Source organism: Lepisosteus platostomus, chromosome 6 (genome assembly GCF_059453375.1).
Source record: "Lepisosteus platostomus isolate fLepPlt1 chromosome 6, fLepPlt1.hap1, whole genome shotgun sequence".
Taxonomy (NCBI): Eukaryota; Metazoa; Chordata; class Actinopteri; order Semionotiformes; family Lepisosteidae; genus Lepisosteus; species Lepisosteus platostomus.
In genome coordinates, this window is record NC_142616.1 from 66,060,854 (window position 1) to 66,076,521 (window position 15,668).

Genomic DNA, 15,668 nt, shown 5'->3' on the forward strand with positions numbered 1-15,668 from the left:
TTGACTGATTAGTGCGAGAAGACTTTCAGCTCACTGCCTGGTTTGTTTCTACATTAAACGGTTTTAATCTTAAAACTGCCCTGTTCTGCAGTCGCCCAAATCATTCACTCGAACTTTCCTCTCATTTAATATACTATCAGACCAGTACAGTACATGTGTGAATATTACACCAAAGAAGTTGTATCATCTGAATCTATTTTCCGTGTCTTAGTGCTCCGTGGGTGTGGTATGAGTTTTTAAAATAAAAAGAAATTGCTTTTAAATCCTTATGCCCTCATATACTTTGGGCTGTCAACAAACATAAAAGAGCAATTTTAAAAACAATCAACAAGCTTAAAAGAGCACTTTAACACAAATCCTTCACATCTAAAGCCTGGAGTTTTAATACGGTATCTGGTGCAGTTAGACATTCAGAAAGAGGGCCCACCTAGTTGTAAACCAGCACAATTAATAAAAGGCTTGTACATTTACAGCACAAGCACGTGGAAGCTTAATTAATCGCAATAAAGATTTTATTTTTAAAGAGCCACAAGCACCAGCTCAAGTAGTTTGCTATGGTTTTATGACCACACCGCTCTTCTGAATTATTTTTAGAGACCTTGTGCACATGGTTACTGTGCGTAAGGTAACTCTGCAGACAGGCCCCTCTAACAGCAGGCACACCCAGGCATGCTTCTGAAGCCATGCAGTGGCGGTCTCTGAGCAGGACCCATGGCCAGATATGACTATGCTGTCACACCCGGGCGCAGCGGTGGCACAGTGGCTCAGGACCTGCGCCTGTGGCTGGAAGGTTGCCGGTTCAAATCCCGCGGCCGAGGGCCCCTGAGCAAGGCCCTTAACCCCAACTGCTCCAGGGGCGCTGTACAATGACTGACCCTGTGCTCTGACCCCAGGCCTCTCTCCCCGTCTGTGTGCCTCCCGGAGAGCAAGCTGGGGTATGCAATCCTGACACAAGAGATGGTATGTGGCCTCATCTGATCTTATGTGAGAGGTACTCACGGGTGCATCGCAGGCTCTGCTTGTACAGTCCCCAGATGAAGTCCCCGCACAGGTCACACCAGGTGGGCTGCGTGTGGGTGCAGGGCTGGAAGTCATGCCCCTCCCCCGCCTCCTCCGTCAGCTGGGGGTCCCCGCCGTCGCCGAGCAGCCGGATGATCCTGACCCGGTTCAGCAGCTCGGGCACCTTCCCCGGGCTGATGCGCAGGGCGTTGACCCGCTCCAGGCGGGGGGTCCGGGGGGGCGGCGGCGGCGGCTCGGAGGCCAGCTCGATGCGGTCCTCCAGGGACAGCTCCTGCAGCTCGATCAGCTCGCCCTGGGACATGCCGGGCTGAAACCAGAACTGGAGCGAGGGACTCTAAACCAACACCGTGAAGCAGCTGGAATTTATCCTAAACATGGATCCTTCCAAATCTACAAGCCGGGCAGACACTCTGCTAGCTCGGACCACAGGACAAGACTGGGAGACAGAAAGCGTCCATTTCTTCGTAACAGCTCAGTCAGCGTATGAAGGTGGAAGATTCGCGTAATCGCTGTCTTTTCTCCTCCTCACAGCTGAGACCTCGAAGACGCCTCTGGAACCCATAGGAGACACAGCCAGGAAAGTCCCCCCCGATGTCTTCAGGTCATGCTCCAGTGCGCAGGACGTGACTCGGGTGTGTCCCTTCACATAGCACCAGCCCCGTCGTCCCAGCCACGCACACGGCTTCCCGGCAGCGGTGTTGTCAGCCCGTGGGGGTCTGCTGCATGGTCGATCTGCGACACCCCCCAGAACCTGGGATAGCTTCGACGGGGTTCCACAAACGGTCAGGGTCTCCGGTTTCCCTCGGCGCACGGCTCGGAAAGACGCTCTCGGTTTCCGCAGGGAAGGGAGAGACTCACTGGGGAAACAGAGGGGAAGACTCGCGGTGAAGACGCGGGAACAGAGACGTTTCCAATAAAGCAAAAGCCATCAGGCGCCAAGATTCTGGACTTTCGGAAAACACGAGGGACAGAACGATAGTCCAACCCACAACACGACAAGAGTCACTGCTGAGATACCGGGTCTCTCAGCCATTGGTGCAACACTGCTCAAAACTGTTCAGCGTTCTGACGTTTTTATCACACAAAGGAAACCTTTCTTTGTGCGTGTGTCTCTAGGAATTCAATGTCTCGCAGGATAAAGATCATTTTTTAAATGCAACTTACAGTACAATTGCGTCTGTTTATACAGTGAGGCAATGGGCCGTAGCAGTCTGAACGAAGCACCCTGCTCAAGGTTACAGCTGTAGCAGTACCCTGTGCAGGATTCAAACCTGCAACCACCTGGTTATAAGCACAGTACAGCGGCCTAATCACTACTCCTTGTGATGAACCATACAACACGCATTCTAGTTAAGTATACTCTACTCTCATTAGCGCTTCAACGTGACTTCCAAGTGATAAACAACACTTATAAATAGGGAGACCACTTTAACATGTAACACAATTTACTTCCCTGGTTGAACGGTTTCAGTGATCGCGCATTTATCTGACGGCAACGTTCACGGAGAGCATCCTACTGTAGCTAGAAAAGTGGTGCTTCTGCCGAAGAAGGAGAATCACACCCAGGAAACCAAGTCAATTCTGTGCTGCGTTTTGAGTTCAAGCAAACATCACTGAGATCTGTTTTTTTTGTCATGCTGCACGTAGGTAAATGCTCTTCTGCGCACTTTAAAATGATCTTAGTGCAATTTTTTACCGTGTTTGTACAGTATATTGCTCTTTCACGTGTATCCACAGTGCATTTATGCGCTGTCGAAGTTTAATCACTTAAAAAAAAACTTTATGACTAACAGAATAACAAAAATTACAATACAAACGAGAGGACACATAACAATTCAAGACAAAGAGATCGTCAGGGGTGCATATTACTACATTAATTCAAGTTATGATTAAACAAATTAAATAAAAATAGGGTCCGCACCGCTTTCATATTTTTGCACTTTGAAATAGTCTGCAAATACCCCCTTACACCCATTTTAAAATGCCCAAAGGGTTCTTCCCAGGCCACTTCATGTTATGTATATAATAACGCGCCATTATAATCATTAAATTGATTACAAACGAAATTTTAATAGTGTTTTCGATGGGGCTGAAACTTAACATCTTTTTCATCAAAACAAATATCAATATTGGTTTCTTTTTTAATACGAGTCTGCAACTTAGTCCAGAACATATTTACCCTGGGACATAACCAAAACAAGTGCTGAACAGGTCGAAGTTTAATCGCCCTCGCCCTGCTGATCTGTGCTCTGACGTCTCAGCGCCCCGCGGTGCCACCTGCGCGCCGCTCCGCGCACGGGAAACTCCGACTTGATCCGCGCGTCTTTCACGCGCCCCACGCCCACGCCACCGGGAAGCCGAGAGCACAGAAGAGGGGGTGACAGTCCTCCAAGGGCCACGCAGGCCCCACAGTGGGGGGCGCCCATGGCTGAGCCTGTCCGAGCTGTACAAGTAGGACAAGCATGCTCACAAGCTGGTGCAAAAAAAAAAACAACCGTTCAGTTCCGCCACTAGTATAAAAACGTATAGACGTTTATTCCCCAACACACACATTTTTAAAAATGCAAATTCTAAAAAAAAAAGCTTCCAACAGTGAATGTAAAACCTCTATTGATGCACGGAGCCACCGCGCACTCTGGAGATTTTCGTTATCAGAGCTTCGACTATTTTATTTTAACCGCTTGGGTGCAATCCGGTTATTTTCTTCCGGACAGAAGCGGCCCCCTCCGTGGGAAACGCATTTTGAACGCCAGGCGCATCCCAGATTTTTAAAGGGCAAGCGCAGATGCTGAAACATCCCCATCTCCCCGCCGTGCGGGCGGTATGAGGACACCGGGACACCGCGCTGATAGATCGAGCTACACTTCGTTCATGTGAATTTTATCACGAGAGAAAAAAAAACACTTTGTGGCGCTCACATTATTTTAAACTACGGGTCATAATTTTTTTTTAAAAAACTTTTTTTTTTTTCCCCGCTGAGCGGGATGTAAAACGCGAAAAGAAATCAATGATCCCTTCGGGAGGAAGGGAATCAGTTGGGTGAAGCTGCGGGACGTTATCTCACGATGCCTCCGAGAGCTGTCCCCATCTGGGGCATTCCTCCGCACCGCTCAGGACAACACGCTGACCCGAAAATGCGGAACGACCACTTCTACTTTTCGGAATGAATCGCACTTCTGCTGTTCCCTGAAAAAAAAAATCGTTTACACTCGGATATAACGTTCTGTCTGGAGCTGTGATTTTTGGGGGATTTGCAACTGTACCTACAACCGTGACCGAAATAAAACCCCGGCAACGTGCCCGCTTTCATAGTGTGAAGTCTTCAGCATCAGTTCAGACCTCTCTGTGCATCGCCTGCCCGAGACTAAGCCCGCTTGTTTTCAAGCGCTGGGTAACCCACGAACTTCCAACAGCCTTTTAAAAAATATATATATTTCACCGTCGTGATTTGTAAAAAAAAATACACGTCGCGTTCACGTCGTCCTCGAAAAATAAATAATGCATGTAAAGATGTAAGCTGGGACACACCACTTACCAAGGCAAGACTCGATCTAGGTCACCGACACACAGGCGTGGCTACAGTGGAACAAAAACTGTTAAGTTTCAAACGCTGCAGCAATTTAAAATGCCCTTCGTGATCTGGAATACTAATCCTCCGTTATTATGTAAACAAAAAAGAGTTCGTGTTTGTCGCCGGCAACCTTGGAAGGACGCAATGGAGCAGAAGAAAAAAAGATAACAGTCGTCCACAGTTTGCCACAGATGTATTTTTATTCAACGCAGTCCATTTCCCCAGCTAACAAGAGAGAGCAAGCGAAGCGAGTTAACTCCTTAAACGCGTTTGCGACCACAGACGCAGCTTGTCAGCAGCTACGCTGTAGCAGGACGAGCTTCTCGGTTTAAAACACCGCCAGGGAATTTTCAGAAAGTCTGGCAGCTTCATACGGTCCTTCGGTTGTCCACGCACTGTCTAGCTGGTGCTTGAAAGGAGGACAGAGAGTAATTGTCTTGAAACACGGAGAACGAACGGTTTTTCTCTCGCGAAAAGTAGATGCAAGCAGAAGAACGCTACACGGACGAAAGAGACCCTTTTTTTTCCCTCCGAAAGCTCTGCCCCCTTTTTCTGCCCGCGCTCATGTGATTTTATTTTCTCCTCCGTGCAGGACAGCCGAAAAAAAAAAAAGTCGAAACCTTGCACGGACGAGCCCGGAGAGACAAGCAGCCGTCTTCATGTGCTCCAGCCCGGAGCTGGGCGCAGCTGTCGCGGCGGTCACACGGAGAGGCGAGGCGCGATCTGCCGGGCGCTGTTATGCTGGAAGGAATCCGCTGAAGTTTCCGTAGAGAGAGTGGGTTGAGGAGGTGTGGTGTCCCGTCTCAGCAACGTGTTGCGAAAGGGAAAAAAAAGCGAGAAGGGGGAACATTCAAAGCCTTCATGTGCGAGATACGGAGACCGCGCAGAGCCCGGTTGTTGGTGTCGAATGCAAGCCATCTGCAAAAGCAATGATGTTTCAAAGGGTTTTCCACGAGGTTCCACCTTAAGCATCAAGTCCTACTTTTCGTCCTGGGGTTGTACCCGAGGGTGGGCGCTGGGCACACGATCTGTACTTTTAACTATTCCCGGGCTGGTGCTGGTAACGGGTTTAGTCCTGCAACGTCTTACCGCTTACACGCTGAAACCAGCTATAATAAACGATTAGGGGTGTCAAATAAGTGTCAGCAAAAAGACCCAACACACACAACAAATTATAGCGAAAGACATCGCCCCGTCCGTATACTGTAATACTGGAATAAACACTGGCGGTCAGAAACGAAACAGATTTTTTTTGGAGGGAATGAGAACAACATTCAGGAAGATGCAAAAGTTAAATATCTTCCCCTGACTAGTGCATGAAAGTTATTTATTACTTGTCAATGTTAGAAGTTTCTTTTTACAGGGAGATGTTTTACAGGTAATCATGTTCCATTAGGGTGTAGTAAACACCAAACTGTACACATTGTAGTATCACAACATACACAAAGATATATACACAATCATGCTACACCATGGCCAAGGGATTCGGTGTAGAGCTCTTGTGTCCTCTGGTTGGTTCTGCAATCGCTGATGCTCCTCCCGAGACTATGAACAGTTCTTTCCAGATGTGCAAGAGTGAGGTAACACCATCGTTCAGCTTCCAGTGAGAGCAACGCACGCAGACACAATCAGACAAGTGTGTATTTCTAGGCCAGAGTTTCTGAAGAAGAGAAGATCTTGGACGAGCTTTTAATCTGAAATAGCAAACAGACAATAAACTACTGCCATTGGCCATCTAGTGGTTTCTGGCAGAGGGTGCAACAGCCTCTCCATCACTGCGCAAACATGGCCTTCGGTATATTACCCAGTTAAACCACTGAGAATCTTTTAGACAAATGGGTTGGATGGATGTTCTCCTCCCATTTCTTAACCGGTATGTCTGCCATGTGTCTACATGCTGACATCTGAGCAAGGAAGACGTGTGTATTAATCTTTAGAAGAGATGTCATGTACTGTATGTCACAAGCGAGCCAATGTTCCTGTCCTTTGACACGAGTAAGCAACAGACAGTTCCCATGTGGAAAGAATACAAATAACACATCTTGATCAGCCAAAGAGGGAGGGATATGTCGAACACCATGATGTAGTAGATAATTGCACAGTGTCTGTTTAGCATTTAATCTTTGGCAGGGAGCCTTGGATCACAAGTAAAGCCCCAATTCTCTGCTGCAAAAACGCCCTCATTTGTTTTTATTTTTGTGAGCTTGTGGTTATTGTGCTACTGTGAGTTTACTAATAAATGTACAGCAATCAAAGCTATGTGACTTAGACACTATTAAAAGGAGTTTTAGCTGAAACCAGTGCAACAATAGATGAATGTTCTCAGAACACCAATAGCTGTCCAATGTCACCACTCATTTAGTTTTAGCACTGCATTGACATTGACAGTATATTGAAGGGCATGTCAGGCAGACTGCTGGGACCCTGTGCTTTAAAACCTCAGTTCAGTCTGGGCTGTCTTTCCTGTTAGACCCACTGCTGACTCTTCTCGAGTCCTACGGCTTGACGTCCAAGTCCCCCCGGAGTCTGTGAAGAGCTTCGGCCATCAGCTCACACGCTTGCTTGTGTTTCGGCCAGTGTTTCACCTGACATTCCCTGCAGGCAGACAAAACAGGTTAGCCTTGCGAGTCTAGAAAATACTAGGGGACCCAGATTAGAAGATTTCGGCCGGTGCCAATTCTAATTGCATTTGTTTTTTGTTGCAACAGACATGCAAGGGGGGGGGAGGGGAGGAAATAAAAAAAAACTCAGTGTTACAAAACCATGCAGTAGAAAAAAAGCCAAATTTTCTTTCTTCCTACTTTCTAAAATATTTTGAAGCAGGGATACAGCCACATAAGGTTGGCTGCCCACCCATTTTCATACTGTCCAGTAATTATTTACAAACACTGAATGGAGTCTCACACTGCCGGAGGGTTTTGTCATGACTGTGGGCCTTCGTATTAAATGCCGATACCGTCACACTGGGTCCGCTGCAGCTGCTCTTCGTTCTGCACAGCACTCTGGGATTGTCTAGGCCCGCGGGCTGCTACAGGATGCGCCTTCCCCCGACGGGGCGTCTCACCTGCGGCAGTACCACTCGCTCTGGCACCGGGAGCAGCGCTTGGCGGCCTCACAGCCACAGGAGCCGCACTTGGGTTTGTCAGGGATGAGGTTCTCCATGACATCCAGACTGTAGGTCTGGGCCAGCCTGACAGGAGAGAGAGGGCAAGGTGACGCGAGGAAGGACACATCTCTCTCTACCTACACCTCAGATGCTGCATCTTCGAGGTGAGTGGCTTCTCAAGGATTTTGCGCACTCCTCCAGATTTACATCATACAGTACTAAGGCTTTTTCTAAGCAGCCCTTAATAAATACAAATGTCCTTAATGGGGTAAGAAATACAGTGCCTGGGAGAATAAAGTAAGCATCTGTGTCATATTTTGACTTGATCATTAAATACTACATGTGGCTCTGAAAGGGGAAGTAATTGTGTTTCAGAATATTTCCAGATATTTAGTAAGCAAGCTGTGCCAGGGGGTAAATTGGTCAAGAGAGCACATGCCTTTATCCCAATTAACACCCCTCCCCACCACCACCATCACCACCACAATGAACAGCTTTGGTACTAAACATTCTTCTTTCAGACCCAAATCAAGTGTTTAAGGAGAAAGCCTTATCACACAAGTACCTGCTGATGCCCTTTCTTACACATGAGACAAATGCTTTGATTGTACTTTTATTCTGCTAGGGCACTACCCCCTATAGATCTCAGTGGCAGGTCACAGTTATATGCTGCTGCATAAACTGAGGCATGTTTGTGTAGGCTGCACTCTCCCTCTGCAAAGTCCTCACACTCCTGCCCCTCTGCCTTACCTGTGTGCCTGTTGCCTCAGGTCCTCTTCAGAGGGGCTGAACGCTTGCTTCACTTGGTACTTAGCAATGGCCTGCCACTTCCCAGAGTTCTCTTTCATAATATTATTCCACATTTCCGGGATCTACAGATCAAGGAATGGTGAAATAAAAAAAGAACAGGCAAGGAAGAAACATCACCGCAATTTAAAGAACACAGTAGGTGAACTGATGCCTTCTTGTCAAGCAGAAAGGAGTCACTCACTTGCTTGGTAGGGGACTAGTTCTTATAATGCGGTGCTTTACCTGTTCCAGAATGAGGTCCTTCTTAGGGGGTGCGGGGTCAGTGATGGCCAGTTGGCTGAGGAAGCGCTGGAGCTCGGCCAGATTGGGCAGCTGGTCAATCAGTACCTCGGTCAGGAAGCCACGGAGCTGGGAATACACTCACAAACATCAGGATCGGGCCAAAACAGGTCCTGCGCTTACAGTAACCAGAGCACAACACACAGCAGCCACTATCTGCGCTTGCCTGAAGCGAACTGCATCACACATGGCTGCTCTGCTCACTTAGCTACACCACGGCTCACCATGTGTCAGAATTTATATCATTTTGTGTTGGAGAGTATTTAACTGAATGTGATTCTGAAGATGTATTAAATACTGTATATATACTCATATAAATATACCTGTGTATACACCGCAGGTGAGAGCCGGTGGAAGGCAAAAACATATACCAGGCCAGTGAAAGGAAGATGTTGTACATGAGGGGATTTTCAGAATGACCACGTTTTTATCACCATTTATACTAAAACCAAACCACAGAAAGCATGTTTTTAAGACTAGGGTATATTGAAACGAGCAGGCACCCTGATCACTATATAACAATAATTTCTATAAGCTCATGAGCTTTTTGAATCATTTAAAAAATGAAAAAAGTAAAATTGAATTCACACAGTTGTCGCTTTCATCTTCCTAATCTGTCCACGTGTCTGATTTTGTTGTTTGCTTGCCCTCTGGCACAGTGGCTCTTCCCAGCTCGTTATTTTATACACCTTGACAGGATGTTTTAATTGGAAAAGAAGAAAAGCAAAACAGGCAAAGGGAAGTGGCTTCAATCGGAAAAGGCATCTGGGAATCTAGCGGAGTTCCTCTTAACAGGTCACGGTGAAAAGACGGCTCAGGGAAAGCGAGACGCATGGCAGACTCCGATATCCCTCTTAAGTGCTCTTCATTTAAACTCACTGTGGTTGGAAACTGAAGGCAGCTGGAGCAGATCTATATCATTAAGGGATGCATTGTTCCTTTGTTTTCTATTAAACCGTGGGTCTTGCCAAACCAAGTTTTTATTGTGTTAAAAGTAAACAGCTTTTTTTACCTGGCATGACTTGAACCCTAATTACAGTATGTTGCTAATGATCCTCAACAAGATTGCTTATCGTGTAGTGTCCGGCTATTCATTTTAATTTGGGATTAAACTACACCTATTAAGCATTATCTGTACCACAATGTACGCAAACATAGCTGTACAGCCCAAAGGTCATTCCCGAAGGTTCATTGCTGGACTCAGGTTTTGCTTGCCTTTTAGGATTTAAAAGGTGTCAGGCCAGTGTTTAAAAGCTGAGCACTGCCTTTGGAAAGAGATGTATACAACTTGGGGCAGAACTTAACTTTTATCAGTTTTGTTCACATGTAGAGGGACTGGCTCCTCAATTAAAGAGTGATTACCAAGCACTGGGTGTCATGGTGGCTAGCTGGTGGCTCACAGTTCTAGGGTCCTTTGTTCACTTTCCTCCTGGGGAGTCTTCCGTGTGGAGTTTGCATGTTATCACCGTCCGACTTCCACTCACCTCCCAAGGACTCTCTAACTTGTCCCTGGGTATGTGCGTGTCCTGCAATGGACAGCAGTCCCATCACGGATGTAGCACCCCCTTCTGCTTCCAGGATAGGCAGAGGGATTGCCATGATAGTTCTTGGGAATAAGCTGCTTTAGATAACGGATGGGGTCACTCTACCTTTAAGAGCTGGGTCTTGTTGAAGCTGTTGAAGTCGTATTTCCTCTGACACTCAGACCTGAGCAGCAGGTTGTACAGAGCAATCCACACCTGCCCATCCAGTTTGGTCATTTTCAGGTGGTCTTCCCTGGGGATCTGATGCCACTTCCCATCCATGTACTTCTCCAGCTCACCTGTAGAGGGAGACAAAAAGTACAGTACAATACAATACAATGAGTGAACACTAACACCAAAGGTTTTGTCATATATTTTTTTAAACGAGTGTCTAAAATAACAGAAAACCCCAGTTAGTCAGAACAGGATGTAGGGCAACTTGTATCCCACATAGTTAATTAGTTGTAGTATGCTTGGAAGGATTTTATTTTCAGATCCTGCTTCAGCATTGATCGTATTTGAAAATGAAATTCACTGAGACTTACAAGTTACCCATTTTATAAGATTGTATCAAAACAAAACTGGAGTAGATGATGAAAAGGTTTAGACCCTTTAATGCCCTTAACTATCTTATATTTATTTTTGCACCGTAGTTGCTAGGCTAAAATAGAGTAGAATGAAATGTACTGGCTAAGCTGGTTGTATAATTATTTTTTAAGTTGATTACATAATTAGACCATCTTTCAAGTTTAACAACACTTACCTTTGAATACATTCATATCGGCACATTTGATAAAACTGCTTTGGAATGCACTTTTTATTCTGTCTCTTCAAAACTGGGTTGTATGTTCAATCACAAACAGTGCATTTGTATTCTTACAATGGCATTTTGTTTCGTTTAAATGGGTTGTTAATTAATTCATATACAATTAGTCACAGTATTTTCCTTAAAGGAAGGACAGCGTATAACAATACCCAGTATTTGTTTTGACTAGAATTTAAATGTGGGAGGTGAGCTCGTTTCAGTGAACATAAAAGTTTATTTGATTTAATGCTGCAGAGAACTACACAGATCTCCACTTTCTGTGCACAATCTCTACCGATTTCGAGACCGTTCCACGGTACGCCTGCCTGCCAAAGAACAACCTCTGTTCATATGTGGCAGTGGAATATACAGTATATTCCTCTCCGAATTTTGATGTTACCATTTTTGCGATGGCTCCAGGGACAGTGCTCCACCAGATGCACGAGCACACAGGGCAGGTTGTGGGTGCTCAGCAGTCTTGTGAGTGCGCTCAGGCTTAAACTGAAGGGGAGAAACAGCACAGGAATTTCCTATTGTCAAGTCCAGTGATTACAAGCTCCTATTCATGGCCTATGGGAATACAATACGGTACAGCACTCACGTCCCAGGAGAACATTGACGCTGGTAAGTGTGGGGAAATGAACTGAAAGGCATAGTTACTGAGAACACATAAAGAAGGGCAAACTTCAAAATTCAGAAAGGGGAAAGGAACAACACAGCCTCACTGAGTTCTTCTGGGACGATGGCTTGAGATTTTATTTTAATACTTAAGACTTTTTTTTTTTCCCGGCATAAGGATTTAAGGAAAAAAATCAATCAATCTTTCAGTTCAGCTGGAGAGTCCAGTTCATTACACCGAGCCCCTACGAAGATTGAGTGAATACAAACCTGTCGATGTGGTCAGTGATGTAGCGGAGGACGGAGAGGGACTTCAGAGAGATGTCAAACTCCAAGGCTGAGCTCTGCTTCTGCAGCTCCTGAGATAAAAGGAAAACAGGCGATCGATTCCGAGATGCAGGATCTTCAGCATCTGCTTAGAACGCCTAACTGCCTCGATAGTTAAAGACAACTACCTCCTTAACCTCCATCATTAACGCTGATCTTCTTATCTATATGCCTTCATCATTAAGATTATGATCAATATCCTGTTTACCCTTGGTGTCTGGGTTGAACATTTTTTTAAATTACAGATTATTTAGTGCATTAACATTCTGTGTATTTTTAATGCGCTTATATATTCCTTGGAAAGTGAACCAGAGCATTTAAGGACTGGGCCTGTTACTCTTCTTTGACATTTATCCTAAGAAGAAGGTGACAAACTCCCATTGACTGTTTCACAAAAGATTCTCAGACTGTGTTCTCTGGAGTCGTCGCGGCCTCTGTGTTTTAATGAGTGAGGGGCACGGGCTCATGTGGATGGTCCGCAGCTCCCTGATCTGGTGCGGACCTGCAGGGAGGACGTCTCTGGGCCCTCGGCCTCAGTCACTCTGTCCTTGGCTGGCACGTCCCCCGTCTCGCCTCGCGCTGCCAGCAGGGTCAGCTTGCGGTGGCAGTAATCGATCAGGTCCAGAATGGACTCCTCAGCTGCCTCGCAGGAATCCTGCAGTTAAGAAAAGAGTTCTTACAACTTCAGCAGAGAGAGCCGCTGTTGTAGGCATGGACAACAGAGTGATTCGTTTCTGTAGCGCAAGAACATCGCTTCTCCCTAACCAGCGTATGTCTTTATCTCTGTGTGCCACAAGCTATATATGTTTGTGCTGCATTTAAAAAAAGGTCTGTGCCTGGTGAAAAAGTTGATTTCCGCTACTCGTGTGGAAGAGTCTCAGCTGGACAGCCTTTGCGACCGGAGTAAAGCGCAACACACTAGTGACACTGGCCACACACTCAGTGTTTGAATGGATCCGGTATACGTACCTGGTAGAATAATACGGTCTCCAGGAGATTGATGATGGTGGCTTCGTGATGAATCTGTAAAGACATTAAAAAGTCAACACTAAGCAACCCATCCACTATCAGGAAGATGCTTATTCCAGGTAAAGGTTGAAGCAGCTTGAACCCTAGCCTTGAAGAGATATAGGACTGAACCCTGGGTGGGATCTCAGTTTCAAAGCAAGGCTTATGCATGCAAATACACATGCACACAGATCTACAACTGAGCTGTGAGCTGTGAGGCAGAGCACTAACTTTCATGCCAACATACTGTCCAGTATCTATTGCAATTAATCAGAAAAGATCACTTTATTGGCCATATACAATTTCTTGTATTAGGAATTTGTCCTTTCGCAGACCCCCAGCTTGCTCTTCATGAGACACACAGACAGGGAGAGAGAAGCTGGGCGTCAGAGCACAGGGTCCAATGCCAACTAGATTTTTCATGCCTTTTCAGACTTGTTCTTTTACAGTTCTTATCATTATAGTAGTACGTTGTGAACAATGTCTGCCCTATTACCGGGGCATTTATTTAACATATTGCACTCACTTACCACCATGTATAAAGGGAATGTGCTCTTTGGGTTGAAATCCTGTAACTGGCACAACACGGGCAACACTTTCTGTTTCCATATCTCCACCGAGATCATTTCTCGGATCAGTATGGGAACCTGAGGAAGAAAACAGGGCAGGAGAAACCGGAGTAGAAGCCCTTACTTACTTTTATTGTCCCACATGGAAAAATTTGCTGTGCAGCCGGGTAAATGACGTAACACAATACACAAGACTTGTGACACAACACGAACCCATAAACAAACAAGAGACAGCAAAATATACGATCAATTACCCAAACTAAACAGGTGAATAGCCACAAGAATAAAACGTGGGCAGTGAAAATCAATGCCCCAGATGAAAGGAGCTCAGATTCACTGTGCATGAGGTGGTCATGACAGTCAGTGATGATATTGGCCACGCACACTATCTGTTTGATGGGGATATCTGAAAGCTGCAGCTGTTGTGCACCTGTACGTGTGTTGGCTACCTTCACAATCCTGCTGAGCCCGTTCTGCTGATGGATGAATACAGGCACACACACGGATTAGCAGTCTGGCTCCGTTTTCCACCACAAACACATGATGTGGTATGTAATGTTCACCAGAACATTAAGAAAGTTACAATGCAGTAGTGTACAGTATGTGGTCCCGGAACCCCACGACAGGACCAGAAAGACTGTACCTTCCCAAGAGACACCAGAAAATCCTTGATAAACTCGTCCTGACTGGCGCTGGCGTTCAGGATCGCCTGCATGTTCAGCTTCTCGATGTATTCGTGCTGTCGGAACCACCTGCCAAAAATTCAGAGACCCAAAAACCGTTTACTGCGGTAACAAGTTTTTTCATTATTATTATTAGTAGTAGTAGTATTCATTCTGACACGATGTTGCAACGTTCAGGTAAGAGTTTAATTTTTATCAACACACTGATCACGACATAATAAAAAAACAAAAACAAACTTCGGTCAAAACAATTAAACACATCGCGGACCTCCAGTCGAAAACTTTCTGATGATTTTATGTTGTTGTTGTTGTTGTTATTATTATTTTATAATGCATCTTGAATTTCGTAGTTTCATGTTTTTATTTTTCTCCATTATTTAGATAAGGGTTATAGCAGAAACCTTGTCTTTTCTTAATTCAACTTTACGGACCTTGCAGAACCGATCTCTTTGAGTGGAAAAGTTTCCAAACTCCGGATAGACCCTTCGGCTTCCCCGGCAAACAGCACCGTAGGTGTCGACTCCATCGCCAATACGCCGTAGAATACAAAAAAAAAATAAAAAAATAAAAAGCCCGATGCCTTCAAAACTGTTTAAAATGTTAATTTCACTCGACCGTGTTATCAGCTGCTCCTTCTGCTCTGAAGTGCGGCCAGATCAACCGCCGTCGTTTCCATGGCGACCCGGGAAACACACGCATGCGTGCTGCGCTGCTCGGATCGACGCACGACGGCCCGTCTCGGTCAAGCGGTGCTGCAACTCTGTGCAGCAATGATGATCTATTCACTTAACGATTACCACAGAGGGTAAACACACAAAAAAATGCTCGACAGGAAATGAATTGCGTTTTAGTACGGTACAGTGGTGCAGCGATGGGACTCCAGACTCAATTCCTGGGGTACTGTCCCCGTGTGGAGTTTGTAAGTTCTCCCCCTGTTCGCCTGGGCTTCCTCGCACGGTGCAAAGACATACTGGTAGGCTCCTGGGAAAATTGGCCCTGGTGTGATTGGGCCTGGTGTGTAATGGACTGGTGTCCCACGGATGGATGAATTGGATCGATCTAGCGCAAAAAGCCTGGCGTGTCTTTATACAGACGACTCTTAATTCGCCAACACCTTATGTGGGCGTCATCCGTACCCGTCGATATGGCATTTCGCGGGAGCAATTCAGATGGAGCACCTCGCTAAACATCCGATGTTGGGAAGTGAACCGGGAACCTTCCAGTTACTGGTCCAGCATTCTCAAGAGAGCTCCAGATCAAGTTCTGGGCACCCTTTCCCTCCGCTGGAAGTCTCCTTAACAAAAATACAGTCTATACCCTTTAGAAATCTGAAGGAAATCCGATACCCG

General features: G+C 46.0%; 2 protein-coding genes across 3 annotated transcripts in view; both read right to left on the reverse strand.

Annotated features, from left to right (window-relative positions):
• Positions 1-5,761, reverse strand: part of rassf1 (Ras association domain family member 1) — a 34,889-nt gene extending 29,128 nt beyond the window's left edge. Inside the window, exons 1-2 of one of the 2 annotated variants that reach the window (XM_088637023.1) lie at positions 4,556-5,761; positions 1,000-1,877 (exon numbers count right to left, since the gene is read on the reverse strand). In XM_088637023.1, coding sequence (XP_088493149.1) covers positions 1,000-1,321 — 322 coding nt within the window. In that variant the 5' untranslated portion in view covers positions 1,322-1,877; positions 4,556-5,761. Of the gene's footprint in view, positions 1-999; positions 1,878-3,199; positions 3,358-4,555 lie in introns of those variants that run through there. The other variant, XM_088637024.1, reaches the window with a different exon arrangement.
• Positions 5,762-5,901: 140 nt separating this feature from the next.
• On the reverse strand, positions 5,902-15,058 carry zmynd10 (zinc finger, MYND-type containing 10). The gene is made up of 13 exons (XM_088637019.1): positions 14,751-15,058; positions 14,280-14,388; positions 13,598-13,714; positions 13,029-13,082; positions 12,562-12,714; positions 12,003-12,091; positions 11,515-11,615; positions 10,436-10,608; positions 8,730-8,855; positions 8,448-8,569; positions 7,656-7,781; positions 7,068-7,186; positions 5,902-6,285 (listed from the first exon to the last, which is right to left on the reverse strand). Exons 1-12 carry the CDS (start codon positions 14,843-14,845, stop codon positions 7,087-7,089), a joined length of 1,365 nt encoding a protein of 454 aa, XP_088493145.1. The 5' UTR covers positions 14,846-15,058; the 3' UTR covers positions 5,902-6,285; positions 7,068-7,086.
• Between the last annotated feature and the right edge of the window lie 610 nt (positions 15,059-15,668).